The sequence below is a fragment of the Micromys minutus genome (assembly GCF_963924665.1).
Source record: "Micromys minutus genome assembly, chromosome: 22".
Lineage (NCBI taxonomy): Eukaryota > Metazoa > Chordata > Mammalia > Rodentia > Muridae > Micromys > Micromys minutus.
This window is the reverse complement of record NC_137957.1, coordinates 15,143,887-15,163,566: the sequence shown is the minus strand read 5'-3', so window position 1 is coordinate 15,163,566 and position 19,680 is coordinate 15,143,887. Positions and strand designations below refer to the sequence as shown.

The window sequence follows — 19,680 nt, the reverse complement described above, 5'->3', positions numbered from 1 at the left end:
AAATGACTGAATTGGATAAATAAAAAAACACGAAACAGAAGCAAAACACATGCTCTAAGCCTAAGAAGCAACATGACTATTGGCTAGCTACTCATCAAGGTCCAGATCTGCACTTTCAGCATTAAAATGTGTCTGATGCTTAGGCAAAAAATATGGGTAGGTATTGTTCATTAAAGAGGTGGAAATGAATCTCTTAAGCATTTGGGGTCCACTTCTCTTCCTTCTTAGATAAAAAGAAGTTTTGACGCTCGTGTATTAACCAATGTAATCTTTCTACTGATTCTGCACATAGTTTGTAAGATGCTTACAAAATATTGGTAGACGGATTAATTTTTCTTATTTATACAGCTAAGCAAATTGCAAGCATAATTTCATATCTTACCTTAATATCATAATGGTCCTTCAAACCATCTTCAACATGATTTAGGAATTCAAAGATATCCAGTCTATCAAGACAGCTGTCTAGAAGTGTATACATACATTCAAAAGCTGCCTTTCTAATGTCCAGACCGTCATCAACTGTGTGTTTAAACGGACCCATTTCTACCTGTTAAAACAAGAAGAAGCATGCAAGTGTGTGACAGTGGAGAGAAAGTGCAGGGAGTGATGTGGTCTCAGGCACTCACCTCCCTTATTAGTTCCTTCCTGACTTTTGTCTCATTGTAAAGATGTGGAAGGACAGAGTCCAGAAGGTCCCGGATCAGTGACGGCTTGTTATGGGCTGCAGAGTTGAATGTGACCAAGGCCACTCTTCTTACATTCAAATCTGGGTCTTCCAAAGTCTTTAGAAAATCACCTAAAAAATTGTAAGAGAAACAACCCACTCATGCCAAGTTTAAAAACACAATTCAGATTGTTTTTCTCTAAACTAACTTAGTGTGGGTATCGCTGCTATTTCTTCATTGAGGGAAAAAATGGAGGTCACAGAAAAACCAGGCACAAGATTAAATGAGCCAAAAAATGTATTTTCAACAGCATGGACCTAAGCTACTGGTGTTAAATGTGTGCACCCTCTTCACTGACAGTCATTGACAGACCACCAATAATGCAGAAGGCAGAGCAGGACCTAATGCTCTGAGTCACTATCTTTATTATAGTTTATAAGTACACGGGTTGCCCAAAAGTGATGGAGTTAGTAACCAACAAACCTAACACCTTGAAATTCATTACAACTCCCTAAGAGTGGCAAGAAGCTGAGCTTAATACAGACTCGGCACGGATACAATTCAAAGGACAGAGAATTACATCCTAACATCACCTGTGACTTCACCAAGGAGCATGGGAATCACTAAAAGCATGGGAGAGTGAGGAAACACCAACCCAACAAGTCAAATGCCAAATATATAGCTACTGTAAAAACAAGATTTGTTCATCCCTTAAGGCCACGCAGAGTCAGATCATTTCTGTATTAACTGTAAAGCTTTGAACAGGTACTTTCAGTCCAGACCCTTCCTTTCTCAATCAATATATAAAGATACTGCGTGGAGAGGGCCACTGGGCACATGCATATTGTTTGTTGAGCAGCATCTGATGAATAGAGGGGCTGCATAGGCACTAATTATCCCTCATTATATGACCCCAACTCTATCATCAGCAATCTTACAGAGTATCAGGGAAATGAGGGCACAAAGGGAGTTGACAGACATGACTGGGTAAGGACTACAAGCACTGCATGCTGGTAGACCAACTGCTCAAACTCTAGAAGCTTCTACAGGTCTTTCCCCATCCCAATTCCATAACAGAAAGTTTAAGTCTATCTATGCAGACACCAAGGACTAGACGTCTAGGTCTCAGTACTACCACCCATCTGCATCTCTGCTGCCTACCCCGACCCCTTTCCTGCACACAGAAGCAGGCTCAATCTCCTTAGCCATACCCTAGTCTCCTCCCTTGTACTCCCAACACCAGTCCTTAAGAGAACACGACTTCCACACCATGGGTTTTAAATTACTACTGACATTAGGGGAACCAATGCTGAGAATAAAACAGGCCATCAGAACATTCGAATACCAGAAGCTAACTCCTATCTAATAGAAACGTGGATGGCTCTAGTTTTTTCCGGGCATTTCCTCTTAATAATTCTGAGAACTAACACTGCCCAGCTCTCTCCTTTTTGTTCCTAGGTTTTTCAACCTTTTCTGGGAACTTCTCCATGAATCTCTTAGAGGGTTCCAAGCAACCATTAAAAACTAAGACTCTAACAAGTAAAACACATTTATACTGGGAGAAAAGTTCTGACTGGTCAGAGATTTAATATCTATTTGCTTTACTCATTAAGACATTACCCAAAGGGAAGTGACCAGGAAGGGAGTGGGGTGTGGGGGGTAGTAAGTGGGATATAAAGTGAATTGGAAAAAAAAAAAAAGAGTAAAAGACATGAACAAATATGACTATCAACTAGGTTTACTGTTTCAGTATTCTGACATATTTACCTGCTTCAGTGATGAACACAATCATTTGGTAGTTCTTGCTTATAAAGAGCCTATATAAATATAATTTGCTCAACTTCGAAAACTATGTATTAAAAATAGCCTTTGTTTTCTTTTTTAAAAAAAGATGTATTTATTTTACGATTATGAGTACACTATGGCTGACTTCAGATGCACCAGAAGAGGGCATCAGATCCCATTGCAGATGGTTGTGAGCCACCATGTGGTTGCTGGGAATTGAACTCAGGACCTCTGGAAGAGCAGTCAGTGCTCTAACCACTGAGCCATCTCTCTCGCCCACAAATAATTTTAATAATGAAATAATTACCTTGCGTATGTGTTACTTCCCCAGTAACAAACATTTTCAGTGACAGCTTTCGTTATCAGAACAAACAACCTTAATAAAGCTTTGTACTTTCCCAAAGTAGCCAAGCAGGAAGTGTTGCTGCCACTCACCTATGCAGTTCTTTAACAGTGGATCAATAGGCTGGGGATGATCAGAAATGGTGAACTTCACAGCTGTAACCACCGAGCTTCTGGCATATGACGACCCTAATCAAAAACATTGCAATTGCAAGTCCATTGGTATGCTCTCCCCAAGTCCAGGAATGACATTTTACAACTGTGTCACAGAACAACCAATATCAACAGTATAAAACTATCATTGTCCCAAAAAGATATCTTCTATTCTCAGGATACTAAATCAACAGTTTTCTTATCTTAAAACAAAACAAAACAAAAACAAAACAAAACAAAAACCCAAGCTTACTAGATTTAAAAAAAAAAATTGTCCTCTAGAAAGGAGGCGATCCAGGGAAGTAGCAAGAGGACCTAGCCCTCACAAAAGGTACTGGTTAAATGTATAATTTAATTTATTAATTTAATGAGAAAAAATTTAATTAAACACTATCTTAAGTCTTTTACAAATTACTACCTATTTATTCTAATTGAATAAACACAGATCAAAAGTATTTTCTCATTTTTTTTAACCTTTAAACTCAGTAATTTCTGCAATTTTAATAAGTATTCCAAGGTCTTCATATTAAGTTTGACAGTTGTTTTTCTACATTTTATATCAAAATAACATTAAAATGCAGTCAGCATGAAGAACTAGATCACATGTATTTAAGCCTCACCCAATGAGACCTCATCCTTCTGAGGAACAAAGTACCTTCGATTATCACTCCATATTACAACACATGCTCCAGCTTTCTCAACACACAGGGCTTTAAACATGATTTTTAAAATGCAGACAGTAGTTCCTCACTAGGCATCTTTCAAAGCAACTAACTGTCAATAAACATGAGGAACTCTTGATACTCACCCGATATCAAATACCCTTTAAGCCGTGGGAGGAGAGTTTCAGGATCAATAAGAGTGAGCTTCCCTAGACATTCCGCAACGACATTTCTGGTGCCCTCCTCCGCACACTCACAGTGCTTTAGCAGCAAGGCCCAAATGTTCTCAACATATGGCTTAAGGCCTGCCACTGATGCAGAGCTAATAATTTCCTTCAAGGAGTGAAGCAGCAGATACTGCCTTTTGGGCTGACTGGTTATTTCCTGGAGTACAAATGGCAGATACTCAGGAAGGTTGCCTACACTAATGCTGCCTAATGCATAGGATGCAGCTGATTTAACTTCTTCACTAGGAGATGAGAAAGCCTCTAATATTACAGATTTTAATTCTAACTGCCCACTTAAGTCAATATGGTGTCCAACTTCTCCAAGAGAAAGGAGTGCTAAAAGACGAATGGAATCTGTAGACCTCGAGTTCTTGACATCTTGAATAAACTGGCCTACTACGGCAGGTCCCTCTTTAGGGCATGCTCGGGTAAGGGCAGCTACACACTTGGCAATGGAATAGTAAGACTGCTTATGAGTAAGAGCTGTGCTCTGAGAGTAAACTGGACCTGTCAGCATGCGCAGCAAATCCATGTAGCCTAGATTGTTTGTTCCAGTGACAACCAAAGCCTGGAAAAAGTCTAGCATGGCACTCAGAGCTCCTCCCTGCAGCAGAGGTGATCTCACAAGTCCAATCAGTTCATTGAGAATAGATCCACTTATCTTTGAGAGGGAGGAGGGGTACACCTTTGCCAGGGTGGTGAGGAAACTGATCGCCATCTGCGACACATGCATGTCACTTTCGCTGATGAGAGGAGGGAGCTCGTCCAGAACCGCGTCCATCATGGCAGCCGTCAAGCTGTCACTGTAGTTTTTAATGAGAATATCTAGGGCAGAGAGGGTTCCCAGTTTCAAAGCTCTCTGATTTTTCCTGAGAAATGAAGCAAGGATAGGAACCCCTTCTCCCAGCACAGGCCTCAGATCTATCTTCAGAGGGGACCCAGCAATCAGTGTCAGTGCTTTCACTGTCGTCAGCCGGGTGATTTCATTCTTGAGTCTCTCCAGGAAAATCTGAAGTGTATTTGATAAGTCAGGACCCAAATTGTCTCCAAGGTTGCAAATAATCTGTCCCATACAGGAAATAGCCCTCTCCTTGACTTCCTGATCAATGTCAGCTGCTTTTAAGCGCTTAATTGTACAGGTAAATAGATCTTTGATGTAAGGTGTTGCATCGAACGAGGAGGGCTGGTCTAGAGGACGGATCACTTTGACAAGCTGCTGAGTGACAAGAAGGGCTTCAGATGTGATCTTGTAAAACGGGTCTCCAACACAAGCAACCACTGGAGGGACCAGAGCCTGAACATGGGGATGGAAAACTTGAGGAGAGTGGTTGCAGAGGACCACGTACAGACAGGACAGCGCATCAATCTTCAGATTCGAGGAGCTGGACTTATCATTCAGTGAGAAAATGATCCCTGAAAAGCCGACAGAACATCCAATCATTTCTACGCGGTTTTCAAAAAGAATGAAAAGCCACTCCCCAGAGACTATTAAAGTTTCCATCTGCATTATATAATCTATAGGAAACATTAACTCCCATTTCTTACAAGGATCTAACCTGATTCGTTAAAAATGGTCAGGTTAAAAATTTCTAAGTACAAATTATCACAAACTTCTCTAGTAAGTGAAACATTTGTTCAAGTTTACTTACGTGCTTAGTAAGCACTTAAGCACTTACCTGGTACAAGAACAGGAATGTGTTGGGTTAGTGCCCCAGGTAAGACATTTACCAGTTCAGTTAACATGTTAAAACAACACTGCCGGGTCTTTACACTTTTTTCTTTCATCTGTTTGTGTAGGGCTTTAACAATGTTGGGAACCTGCAATTATAATACAGCCGTCAGCTAGCTGATCCGAAGGTGTGTCCCACACACTCTACAACTCATAGGAGCAGGGTGCAAGAATCTGCCTTTTTGTCACATTTCCACTTCGGCTCCCACACCCCTGCTCAGACAGGCACTAGTATATAGAAACCAAGTTCAGATCTACTGCACTAGCTGTACATACTCATTAGTGACTGTAGTTGCCTGACAGCTTCAGGAAACTGCAGAAAAGCTTCCTAACAAGCACAAGTCTCCACTATTAGAATAGTTTCCAACTAAAAATGTAAGCAAATTTATACATAGAAACAATGAAGAGCAAATTGTGGGGAGAAAAATAACAAACTGGGTATTTTTTCTTTTTTTTTTTTAAGTCTGCTATTGCAATCGATGACACCATACCTCAAAGGTACAAGCAGAAGGGAAGAATTCAGGTATCTGATCCAAATACTCTCATCTTTAGCAAAACTGAAGCATAGTCTTTACTAATGGCTCATCGATGCGAGGCTATTAACAGACCCCCCAAAACTAATCAAGCAATAGCAAAGCAGAAAGAGATTAAACACTCTCTAACACAAAAATGAACTGAGAAATAGACAACAAAGAATTCTCAAAATTCCTAGTGGTTCTACTAAGCAATTTCTCTAAGTTCAGCGCTTCTATGTCTACTTATCATCTCTCCATGTGACAATCATCTATCAGTCTATCTATGTCTTCCACCCACCACCTACCTTATACCATCCTCTGGTTTGTAAGTAACAGTTTACAACAACCAATGGTTTACAAGTAATACGAGAACTCATTGACTTGGAGTTTCCCTAAATGAACCTGGCACTCAAGTTCTTCCTTAAGAACAATTTATAAAACACTGCACAGGTGGTGGCTTTCGCAGCACAGGTGTCCACTGACCTGGCTCTGAAGCATTGTTAAGGGCGTTTCTCCCTGTTCCATGGCGTCAGGGTCACACAGCCAGCTTTGCACTGGACGAGTTTGCTTCAAAAGAGAAAGGTATGCATGGAAAACATCTGCCTTTACATTTTCTTCGCGCTCTTTAAATCTGGATATCAGCGCAGGAGAGACGGTCTTGTAGAATTCTGGGAGCATCTCATGCCGTGTGCTAACTACGGCATCCAGGCACTTGGCAGCCGCACGCCTCACTTTCCAGCTCATGTCATCATCATCACTGTATTCATCGTCACTCCCTAAAGGGAAGTTTCAAGGAGGAACAGGCTATTAATGGCAGAGTACATAATGCAGCAGTGAGCTGGTGTTCCTAAACAGCTCAGCATCTACAGCAATAGAAGAGGAACACAAACAGGTACAGGACTTGTTACAGCCACGACTGCTTAACTGGCTGAGTACCGTCTTGTTACATAGTTAATGAACTGTGGTTTGTTTACAATCTTCTCATTGAATCTGTTTAAACTCATAAATTCCTCAAGCTTTAAACCCTACTCAAGAATCAGTAGAAGGAGAAAAATCAACCAATCGGCATTTATAAGAAAACTACAAAACTGATTCGGTTAAAGATCTAGTGAAAAGAGTAGTTATAATTAATTTTCAGTGAAAATTGTCACTGGCTTCATACACAGCTTTTCATTGAACCTTTTATGTGCTACTGGAACAAAAACATTTTTGTCAACTTTTCTCAGTCTGTCTAAGCATCAATCCTTCATTAAAAAAATGTTTGCCATTTAATAACACAATTCCAAACTAAATGCACAGTCCAGCTTAAGTAGTATGGAGATGATACCCAAGGAGAACTGAAGTACTGCAGGTCAGGACAAGGACTCAAGCATTCCTACAGTTAGTGGCTAGAGGTTACTGAGGACCAGGCAGAGGACAGACAGCAGAGAGGTCCGTAAAGAAGAGAGTAACAACCGCAGCCATTTGCAACCTTGTTCATTGCGGGACTGCATTAAGAAATGAACTTAATAGTGAGCGAGCTTTTAAGATCTACTGTAGAGAAAGAATGGGAAGTACTTGCTGGAGGAGTAGACTAAGGTGGGTGTGTTTGTGTGCTTGGTTTGTAGATGGGTTACATTACAGATTTTACAAGTTATTTTAAAGTTATTGCATAAATTTACACAATCAAATTAAAAGTTTTGTAAGAATAACAGGAATGCCACCAATCCATATTCTTGGTAATCTACCTACTTTAATGTATCATAATTCTCCCAAACAAAACAGCAATAGCTATATCCTTGAAGCATTAACACCAATCAGCCTAACATTAACCACATAAGCCACAGAAATGTTTACATTATTTATAAGCATTAAGCAGGGCCTCAAACAATATGCAGGATTTCTCAATACCAACCAAATTATTCTGAACATGTATTTTTAGATTCATTAAAAAAGTTTTATTAAAATAAGACTTATGTAGGCTTGTGCATCACAAGGAAAGACAACTTCTAGGGCATAAACTAAGGCAGTTAAACACTGCCTCTCTGCCTAACTCTGGCTTCTCTCGGTCAGTTTCCGACTGAGTACCTTGGTCATCGTCGTCTCCACCATCAGCATCCATAGCATTCTCATCCTCATCTTCATCATCGTAATTGTAATTTGGGTCATAGGTAAGGTATTTTAGACAAATGTTTATAATGGTAGAAACATGAGGATAAACTTCCTTAGGGCATCTAAAAATAAAGATAAGAACTTCTTTAAAAACGCACAAACAGCACTTTCCCCCCTGCCTCAGGTATTAGCAACAATAGCAAAGTGGTATCTGAGCATTCAAATTTTTGTCCCATGAGCTTCATATTGAAAAAGATTTATCTTCCAAAAAGTAATTTTAGGATAAGCACCACACACATGTACCATACACATATTTTAACTATACTGTTCAAGCGGGAATAGTAAAATCGCTAGTGAACATTCACTTAGCACGGTCTTCTCCATATGCTAGTAATCAATAAAAATTCATATGTGCCCACAGAGTCAAAACTAAAGGGGCAATTTGTATACTGGACAGAAACTAATTTCAACATTCCTAATTTTCAAAATGTGGCGCGGAGGCTAGGTGCGGGCAGCTTAGTGGTTAAGAGCACTGGCTGTTCTCGCAGAGGACCTGGGGTCACTCCAGCATCCACATGGAGAGTCACGCCTGCCTTCATTTACAGTTCCAGGGGATCTGATACTTTCTGCTGACTTCCATAAGTACCCAGGACACAGACTTACACACAGCACAAATATTTAAAAATATTTTAAAAATAGTTTGGCTGTAAAGATGCTCCTCTACACCATGAGGTAAGAGGGCAAAGCCCAGACTAAAACCAGTTAGGATCAAGTCATCATCCAAACAAATGTTATTACTCATAGGCAAACATTCAGTTAATACTGGTCTCACACAATTTTTTATTAAGATTTAGAAGGAAATCAGTCAAGTTTCCAAATTAAGAATCACTGTATTAGCAAAACAGGTATAGCAGGTTAGAAAGGGAATCTACAGGGCTGGAGAGATGGCTCAGTGGTTAAGAGCAATGACTGCTCTCCCAGAGGTCCAGAATCCACATGGTGGCTCACAGCCATCTGTAATGGGATCTGATGCCCCCTCTGGTGTGTCTGAGGACAGCTACATACATACATAAAATAAAAATAAATAAATAAACTAACAAATAAATAAAAAGATTCTGTTAAAAAAGGGAAATGGTTCCCTTCGGAAATTCACCTTGCTGTTCTAGAGACATTTATTACAATTACTCTGGCATTCTTCCACCTCAGAGAGGGAAGGATAAACAAAAAGCATGGCTGTCTTAAGTCCCACAATGCTATGTTTTTAAAGCAAATGAGGCTACTAGAGCTTATGATAGTAAGATGGCATTTGGTACAAATATCATATTAGCAATCAATTACTATTTAATTTAAAAAAAAAAAAACAACACATGAATCCTATATGCTATTTCTCTTTACCGAATCTTAGTAACTATTCTTTAGGAACGAAAATTAAGATCTTAAAAACTTACCTTCTCACAAATGATTCAAAAGCTTGAATGCAGTATTCTCTTAATTCATCATCATCTACATTACAGAATTTTACCACCAAAGGAATTATCTTTTCAAGGTATTCACCTAAAAAAAAAAACATATTGCCTCTTAAAACTGTACACTTAAAACACACCCAATTTTGTACGAGGAAATTTTAGGGGCCAGCCAATGATGGGCCCAGAGGGCACAGGTGCCTGAAGAGGCCTGGAAGCCTGAGTTTGAATCCAAATTTGACTCCAGAGTTCCTCTCTCACCTCCACATACATGACATGCTACACACACACACTGCACAAACAACATACATAGAGTTGAAATAAAGTAACAATTTTGAGGCACTTTAAAATGTCTTACCTATCCTATGGCCAGCTTGCCTACTAATAGCAGCAATACACTGTATGTAAGTCCTTGTTGTTGACATGGAGTCGTTTTTGGACAACTCTGACAACAGATGTTCAATAAGGTCTACAAAAACTATATTTCCACAGCTCATAACTAGGTGGCCAAGAGCAATAATTGTCCTTTTCCTCACTGCGAGTCTAGGGCTGGTCAGCTGGGGAAGCAGACAGGTCAGAATTGAAGGATGGAAGTTAACAAGCAGTCCTCCTTGCCTTAAAACAAAACAGGGAAAGAAACAAAAAGCCAAATAAATTCAACATACCAGAGCATTAGTAGTATGTCTAGACTCAGAACAAACTGGGTAGATAAATCGGAATTCACAATGAGAAGCTGAATTCTCACTATCCCTTCCAATGCAACCAAAAATCCTAAGCTAAATGAATACAGATCTGAGATGTGTTTCCCCAAGTAACTCCTAGAAGTGAGGCCCATATTACCTATTACAGGCTGGCTAACCAAATGGCTGGCAAAACACCAAAGAAAACAAAACAGACAATGATCTTGTCACTGTCCTGTGTTTTATCTAGGGTCTTGTTTCTGAGCACCCACACCACCAAAAGCCCAGCATCTCTTCACTTTCCTTCTCTCGTTCTTCCTCTGTTCATCTCACTTGTTCCTAAAACTGCTTTACCCAAACACCTCAACCCACACAGCTAAACCAGGTGACAGTGTGGGTCACCACGGCTCTGCAGTCAAACTCCCCTCACACACTGGAAGCACGCCCCAGCAGGACTCCAACTGTCCTGTATTTACTCCACATCGTGGCAAATGAGCCCACAGTACCTTTACTTCAACACTCTTACATGTGTGCAGCCTAGTCTTTAAATCCCACTACTCCTATAAAAGCTTCTCGGAATCTCCCTTCATCCTGACTCGGTCTGGCCCTTCAGCCATTTCCATTCTATCTCCTAGAGTAAAAAGTCTAAGTACTTTGCCCCGTGTGCCAGAGTAATGAGAGCCCCTACTGAGGATATTTAATATACACATTTTTTTATATCAGGACACTCAACTATTCCTAAACCAAACTAAATTAACTACAAATAATACCCACATGTAATGAAGAAGTAATCATTAGAAATGAGGTGCCCCTACAGGGTTATTTTCTCAGAGTGGGTCAGATCTACTCAGCATGCTGCAGAGAGCAACGAATGAACAGCACCCAAGCCTCCCCACACCCCCAGACACACAGAATAAACACGACCGCTGAAGGCTGGCACTTGCTGCGACTTGTGACTTTCAGTAAAGCATCTCTTCACTTAAGCAGATGAATGGACAGAATAAGAAGCATAAACTGGTAAAAAAAAATGTCCAATCACAAAACTTTTTAGAATCATAAAACATCTGTGATGCTTAAGTGTAGCTTACATTTTCTCTACCCCCAACCATGGAAATCTAGGCCAAGTTTTATTAAGTTAACCAAAGAAAAATTTTAATAATGAACATAAAATTGTAGTGCATGTACTACAAGTTACATGATGGACACACCTGCTCAACATATCAGCCATAATATCCAAAGCTTCCAGCTGGACAGAAACATCTTCCTGCTTTGCTATTGCACTGGTAAGGCGTCCAGTGATCTTTTTACATACATTCGCGGCTAATGCAGAGCCTGCAAGAGTAAATAAAAATTTCAAGTGTGTCAAAATCACATTCCCACTAGTTTCCCAATATTCAACAGGCTAGAATTCATTTAAGAAATCCTTGTGAAGAACAAAACTAAAACACCTTACTAGACTTGACTAAGAGTCGGAAGTCACTAGCTGCAAAAGGGGCACAGGCAATGTGACAAACAGCACTATTCAGATCCTGCCAGACAGCTAACAACTGAACGATGCTGGCTACGAAGCCTGTAGTGTGTGGCCAACAATCCCTACACTGAAAGCATCAAAAATGTTCTGTTCCTGAAGGGTCCCTAGCAATAGCCTTTAAGTTCTGTTGAGTTTGCACTCCAATACCTAAGCAGTTGCCTTAAGAGAAAAAAAGCAGGCTCAAGCTTTAATCAGTCACTTGACCATGTTGTGTGCGGACATGCTGCACCCCTCACTTTAAAGTAGGTCATATTTTACAAATGCCAGGAAAAAGAGAAGAGGTAACTCACTGTGAAAGTTAGAGTCAACAGTTAGAAGAAATCTTGCTAAAACCAAACAAATGCATTTTGCATGAGGAAAAAAATGAAAACAGTATGCAACAGGAAGACAGCGAGAGTAACACCCATTACTCAGAACTACTCAGACTACCTGACCGCCTGCGGAGAGTCAAGCAACACTGGTATGCTCTGGCACAAACAGCACCAGTTTCAGATGGAAAGAATTGTTTTTCTTCTTGTGGTGCTAGGGATGGAACCCAGGGCCTCATACATGGTAGGCATGCTTTATCACTGAGTCACATTCAGAGAACCCTCCAAACTCAATCTTTAACCAACCAAAAGTCACAACTCTGGGTGGTGACTTAAATCTCTGTACATTTCAACTGTGTGATGTTAGGACTAAGAGAAACAACAGAGACAGAACTGGTAGTGAATTCTTAGTATTTATTAATGGGTGAAAACACGGGATATTATTCTCCATTTGCAGTTAGGACAATAATTTTCAGACTTCCAAATTAGACACCAGCACAGCAGTCGAGTCCAATCTCAGATTCACATCACCTAGATAATTCTGGCAGAGGCCAAAAGCTAATTATCAAATCCATTAATTATTAAATTATCAAGCAAATGAAAAGGGCTCAAACTTAATTAAAGCTACTAACAAGCTCTACTGTTTCATAGCTATGACTTAAATTTAGAAATTTACAGAATAAACTTTGAAAACCTAATTCAAACCTGAAATTACTAACTAACCAACCAGAAATTGGTATTTGCTTGTGTTTTCCACGCTGCAGAGGCTGCAGAGACTAACCCTCAGCTCTTCGGAACTGACGCACCTACACTTAATAAACCCCATTTGCTTAAAAGTTACATTATTGTTTAGGAAAATAGGCATCAAATCACCTCTCAGTGCCTCAGAACACAGGGAGGATCAGCTCCTTGTAGAAAGAAAACAAGAAAAACCATTCTTGCTTACCACTGGAAGCTGGAGGAAGTTCTCCAATTACTGTCTTAAGGCCAATACTAGAAATATCTCGAAGCTGCTCCTTGTCAGAAAGCATGTTTGTGCAGAGGGTGTCCACAATCGTCTCGACTTGGTACTCCTTCACTTTACTCACTAAAGGGCCAAGACTGCAACAGAAAGAAGGAAATTCTCTTAACATCTAGAGAAACACCAAGCACAGTAGAAATATTCATCTTACCTAGTAACTGTCAACATAACCATGGATACCTCTACCATGAATGACACATCAATGAGCGCAGGACGGAGAAGTGACTGATGCAGTTCCTTGTGGTTGGTTTCCAATTTTTCCCTATTGATTTCCAGCAGTGAGAAGACACTGAAGATACCTAACCTGCACACTAATCCTTCAAACACACAAACAGCTAGCTCTAAGCATCAAGGTCTGCTCCCAACAGCATTTACCTATAAGAAAAGGTCGACTCACTGTTACATTGCCAACTCTGACCTTTCTTGTTATTGTTCTGGTTTCTTTTAATTTTCCATATAAAGTTTAAAAGCATAATGAAAACTTCTAGGCTTACTACGAGCTCAAAAAGCACATTGCACAACTTCTGTGTTATACTGTTAATGTCTACCACTCCTGCTATTCAAACCCCTCCACAAAGATAGCAGTCCTTCCTATAGGTCCTGCCAAACAATAGCACAGAACGGGCATGTTTGGTATATGAATATTCATCAAGAAACTATTATTACTCAAGATTCAGGATGGATAAGATACAAACCCTATAACTGAAGATTATCAAGCTGGAGAGATAAAAAACCCATAACTATGAAATATGAAGGCACTATTTTACAATTTCCTAAAGCTTTCACATTCAATATTATCTTTCATCAGGGCAGACTTAACACACTGTAAGTCAGCTTTCTTTAGGCTTTGAAAAGATAATTAGGGAAAAAGACTATTTCAATAGCTCTCAGCCGTATTTTAGCAAACAACCCCAAATAAAAGGGCCAGCAAAAGTCATGAGACTTGGCGGCAACAAGACCTGGTGTGATGATGGGAAAAGTACAGTGCAGGCATAAATGTGTCAAAAAAAATGGATTATATGCACGTTTAAAATAAGACAACCACTTCTAATGGAGAGACCAGAAACTAAAGCAAATGAAATGCATACTAAAAGAAAGAAAGTCTAAGAGGCCAGAGAGATGGCTCAGCTAATAAAATGCTTGATATATATATATATAATATATGCATGCTATATATATTCCCACAAAGAAAATAAATCCATTTCATGTTAGCAATAAATAACATTACCAAATTAATCCATGAAAACAGTAAAGTTCTTTATATTTTTAAAAACTTCCTCTGTATGAGATTTAAGAAATTAATTTCATTACATTTTTGCATTCACTATGTGGAGGAAGCATGCATGTATCCTTTGGATAATTACTTATGCATTTATAACAAGAGAATCAATGACTAGTTTGAACCTTTCAGAAGGTCCCTGGATCACTTCAAGTGCTACTTCTTAAGTAACCAAATGGAGTGGGGTAGGTGGGAATCAAACCGAAAACAACCTACCCAAATCCAATTACACCAATATTTATGATATATACATCGATAAAGACTATGCTGCAGTATAAAATAGTCAGACATCAGTAAGTTGTAACAACTCAAAATGTACATGCTGAATCACTGACTCAGGTGGCCCAATTTCATCCAGGAGCCCCCCCCCCAGTCCTCTTTTCAATAAATGCCCCCCCCCATCTTTGCTGGTCATGCAGGCGCAGCCAGGCAGTAAGAATCCCCTCTCTCACATCTCCTGTGTTAGTCCCCATTTCCTAACTTCCTCCTCCTGCTTGTTAGCTAGAACCCTCATTTGGACTTTATCCATGTGAATCGGCGCTCTCCCTACTGCAATAATCTTGACACTTATCACAACTGACTGCTGAGTTGAATAAAGGCTTCCTCATTGTTTAAACAAATATCAGTAATTTCATCTTAAACAGCCTACGCTTTTAAAATTCATGCAAAAAAATTGGTATTACTAAAGAGAAATGCAAAACCAGCACAAATCTTAAAGATCCCTTTCAGTCTATACATAAGTCAGCCAAAACATCAGAGAAGATACAATCTAAATTCCAGCAACCAAGTTGATCTTCACTGAACCTGTAAGGCAACTTTTGTTTCAAGTACATATGGATGCATGAATCAAGTGCAATGGACTGCTCTCAGTGTTCAGCCATCTCTCCCAAGTCACGAGAGTGCAGTTTCGGACTCAAAGGGAAGCAAACTAAAAACCACAAATAGGCACTCCCTCCACCAGGATGATCCTAAATGTTCTTCTAAATAACAGATCGAAGAGGAGGAGGAAGGCTAGGGTAACGGCTGTGTTATCACAAGCTGGCATGAAGAGCCAAGTACAGATCCCTAGCACCACTGGGTATGGTTGTCAGATGTCTGGGATCTCTGGAGCTCATTGGCCAGCCAACATAGTTAGATAGTTAGCCTTTAAAAAATTAGGTGAAGGGCTGGAGAGATGGCTCAGTGGTTAAGAGCACTGACTGCTCTTCCAGAGGTCCTGAGTTCAATTCCCAGCAACCACATGGTGGCTCACAACCATTTGTAATGGGATCTGATGCCCTCTTCTGTCTGAAGATGGCTACAGTGTATTCATATAAATTAAATAAATAAATCTTTAAAAGGTATCTAGGGCAGAGGAAATGGAACAGGATCCCTGACATCTACATAAACCAGCAGTGGACAAAGCTGCCCTGCTGGTACTCTGCAGATGAGGCAGACCAAGGGTAGACTGCTAGCGGACTGGCAGCTCCAGGTTCAGCAAGAGAATCTGCTTCAGTGGAAGGTGATGACAACCTTGACTTAAGCACATGCATGTGTGTACCCCCCTTCCCAGCAAACAGCAGCAATCAGGATGTAAAGAGATTCAGCACTGAAGTAACTGTTAGAAGAAAAATAAAGTATCAGCTATGGGAATCTGTGGTTCACAGTTCAAAGACTGAGAACTAGGAGCACGTGGATTCTTCTCAAACATTCCCTCAGCTTAAGCATAACCACAGCCCGAAAAGGAACACACTGGTGTTTTAAAGCCAGAAACTGACAACTGATTAAAAACAGTAACAAGGGTTTTTATAGAAATACTTAGGGGAAAAAAGTCAAGATAAGAACATTTATTATACATCACAGCACCAAAAGACAAGCCTTGCTCAGGAGGCACTGACAGCAAATCTGTAGACATTTACCACTGTTATCTGGGATAGCAGACGTGGTGCTGTCAAACAATGGAGATGGCCAGGATTCCCCACCCCCAGACTGATTCAGTCTAGAAAGTGAGCAGAACCTGGGTGAAAAAGTCTTCAACAGTGACAATGTAACAGCATTGTCTGCTTTAAGAACAGACAGATGGGTCAGCTCCAAATTCTAAAATACACACTTTTATACCTGATTGATTTTTTTTTTTTTTAAAAAAGATGCCAGGTAAATTCTAATTCCACTCCGTGGGAAAAGATGGTATTTCCAACACATGGTGAGGTAGCAGCTGCCTATCCACATAGGACGTGAACAGCTGGCTTTACATGTTCCACAAAATCAGTTCCCCACAAATCTCAGAACTAAACAAAAACTGTAATGACTGGGAGAAATCTTTGTAAACCAAGCATTTCTTAGGACACAAAATAATAACCAGAAAACAAATGCTTTATAAGCTAAATAAAACAAAAAAAAAAGGTAAAAATTAACAACCAAAGGTCATCAAATTGGAAGATATTTACAAACTAAATGTTAATGGATTGATATAAAAATGTTTTAAAAACCCTACAACTCGATAATAAAGATAAGCCCAATTCTAAAAGCTGGATAAGTCCATAATGATCACAGGGCCTACACAGGTCTGCACAAGGTTGTCTGCACATTTATCAGTTTCAGTTTAGTACTTTTATGGGTCCCTGGTTCTTGAATCTGCTCTCAGGGCTTTTATTTTTCTGTTGGCTTGTCTAACTTCGATATGATGATTTTTCATTTTTCTTATTATACTTTATTTTGTTAAGAAAATAAATAGTAAAAAACCCCAGCAGTGCCAACATGGAAAGAAAAGCCCTTTACCTCCGTGAGAGAGAGCGGAGCTGCACACAGCTGAGATAGATCACCTAACATGGTACAAAACCCAGACACTCAAGGTGCCGGGGTATTAGAGGCTAATAGTCTGTCTCATCGAGGGCATATTCAAGAGTCAATTCACACAAGTACATATGCTTATTGGACATCATCTTAAATGACCTTGGTCTTGTGCTGTTTGCTTCTCCTTTCCCCCTTATTTCTTAAAGGCTAAGGAAGGTTTATCCCCTCCCTCTATAAGTAAGGCTCCATTCTGAGCTTTCTTTCAGCATTTTCTTCTTGTGGTCTAGAACACCCACAGCTTTACGTTCCAAAAAATGGCTCTCTACCCGGACATCCCAACCACATAGGTCATGTCTTTTCTTTGTTACCAATTAATATATTTTTTAAAGATTTATTTATTTATTTATTTATTTATTTATTTGTTTGTTTATTTATTTATTTATTTATTTATAAGTACACTGTAGCTGTCTTCAGACACCAAAAGAGGGCATCAAATCTCATTACAGATGGTTGTGAGCCACCATGTGGTTGTTAGGATTTGAACTCAAGACCTCTGAAAGAGCAGTCAGTGCTCTTAACCACTGAGCCATCTCTCCAACCCAATTAACATTTCTTAAGTATAGCAAAATAAAACCAATGACTTTCTATTTCCCACTAGACAAATTCACCTTCATACACAGACTGGTCAAACCCCCAGAGAAAGAGTGGAGATTGTCAAAGCTTAAATAAACTTCAACATAGTTACTCACTTAGGAAGTGAAGCTAGACTTTGAATCCATTGTGGTCTGATTCTAACACCTAAATTCTTCTTATTCTTTTGTCTTCCTTTTTTTCCCTAGAATTCAATTATTTTTATATTTATGGGTGTTTTGCCTGCATGTCAGAAGACACCAGATCCCCTGGAACTGGACTTATATAGAAAAGGCTGTGTACCACCATGACGAAAATCAAACCTGGTTCCTTTGAAACCTGGGTCAGTGTTCTCAATGATTCTTAATCCCTCTCGCTCCTATTCAAAAGTGTGAAAAAAAATTTTGAGACAGGATTTCTTCTCTGTGTAGACCAGGCTGACCTAAAACTAATCAAAACAGAGAACACCCTGCCTCTGACTCATCCTGAGTAGGGGACTAAAGGTGTCGACACCACTGTCCAGTCCCAGTGTGGAGACTTAACAATGTCTTCACAATTAACAAGATATCTGTTCCTCTGACCAACTAACTGGACAAGCACTAACAACACTCCTCCCATCTTGGGGAAATACCTGATATGTGGTACCCTTGCCTCAATACTAATGTGCTATAGTTTGTAGTTTTATTCATTTCAGTCTGGTCTCTGCTTTCTCTTTTTAGTGTTACCTTTAGTCAAAATGCATTATGAGTAATTAGAATAACTGGACTAAGTCTGGCAAGTCTTCAGATTTAGTCAGTGTTCTTGAACTACCCAGTCTTTCAGGTTTCAAAGGCCAGGGAATGGCACTCTTTGGAGGTGTGACCTTGTTGGAGGAAGTGTCACTGTGAAGGTGGGCAATGAGAGCGGGGCCGGTCTTCTAGCAGCCTATAGAACTCTCAGCTCCTCCTGCACCATGCCTGCCTGAATGTTGCCATGCTCCTGCCTTAGTGATAATGAACCAAACATCAAATTGTAAGCCCGCCCCAATTAAATGTATTCCTTATAAAAGTTGCCTCGGTCATGGGTCTCTTCACAGCAGTAAAACGCTAAGACAGAAGTTGGTACCAGGGACTGGGATATTGCTGTGATAAGCCTGACCAAGGTTTTGTTTGGATGAATGGGGATTTGGGGACTTTGGATTTGAAAAGCAGTGTAATGCTTTAAGTAGGGCTTATTGGGTCATCCTACAAGGAATATGGAAGATGGTGGTGCTGAGGGTGATTTGAACTGTGTAGGCCTGCTGGCCCAAGAGGTTTCAATGGAGAAGAATATTAGTATGTGGCCTAGAAATTGTTTCTGTGATAGTCTGATGAAGAACATGGCTTCTTTTTGCCATTTCAAAATGTCGTATTGAGTAAATACTTGAACTAACAAGACCAAAAACCATCTAGGAAAACTCCAAACTCTGAATCTGCATGTCTGACGTGAAGGCATTTTTCAGCTCTCAAACTCCTTACAACTTTGTTGACTCCATCACAGTTCTCTTTGGCTGGTACCACTCCCTGTTAGTGGCTTTCCTTAGCAGCTTTGCCACACTTTTGGCATCTCAAACATTTTAAGGTCTCTAAGGTAGCTTCAACATCACAGCTTCTTGTTCCAATGTCTGGGATCCTCCAAAGGACTTGGGTCACATCTCCAGCTTTGCCTTCTATAGCACTCTATCTAGGCTCTTGGCTCTGGTTGAGTTCAATCCACTCCCTGCTTCTGCTGTTCTTGGTGATCATCCTAAGGTTCTGACATTTCCAATACACTGGGGTCTCCCACTGCAACTAGGCTTCACAAATAGCC

The 19,680-nt window shown here is 40.0% G+C and overlaps 1 protein-coding gene across 1 annotated transcript in view; it reads right to left on the bottom strand.

Annotated features, from left to right (window-relative positions):
- The window catches only part of CAND1 (cullin associated and neddylation dissociated 1), a 38,412-nt gene that overhangs the window by 3,340 nt on the left and 15,392 nt on the right, over nt 1-19,680 (bottom strand). Inside the window, exons 3-13 of the mRNA XM_080935520.1 lie at nt 13,098-13,252; nt 11,521-11,644; nt 9,991-10,247; nt 9,618-9,723; nt 8,146-8,291; nt 6,562-6,854; nt 5,511-5,652; nt 3,754-5,247; nt 2,886-2,981; nt 627-796; nt 383-547 (exon numbers count right to left, since the gene is read on the bottom strand). Coding sequence (XP_080791646.1) covers nt 383-547; nt 627-796; nt 2,886-2,981; nt 3,754-5,247; nt 5,511-5,652; nt 6,562-6,854; nt 8,146-8,291; nt 9,618-9,723; nt 9,991-10,247; nt 11,521-11,644; nt 13,098-13,252 — 3,148 coding nt within the window. The remainder of the gene's footprint in view (nt 1-382; nt 548-626; nt 797-2,885; nt 2,982-3,753; nt 5,248-5,510; nt 5,653-6,561; nt 6,855-8,145; nt 8,292-9,617; nt 9,724-9,990; nt 10,248-11,520; nt 11,645-13,097; nt 13,253-19,680) is intronic.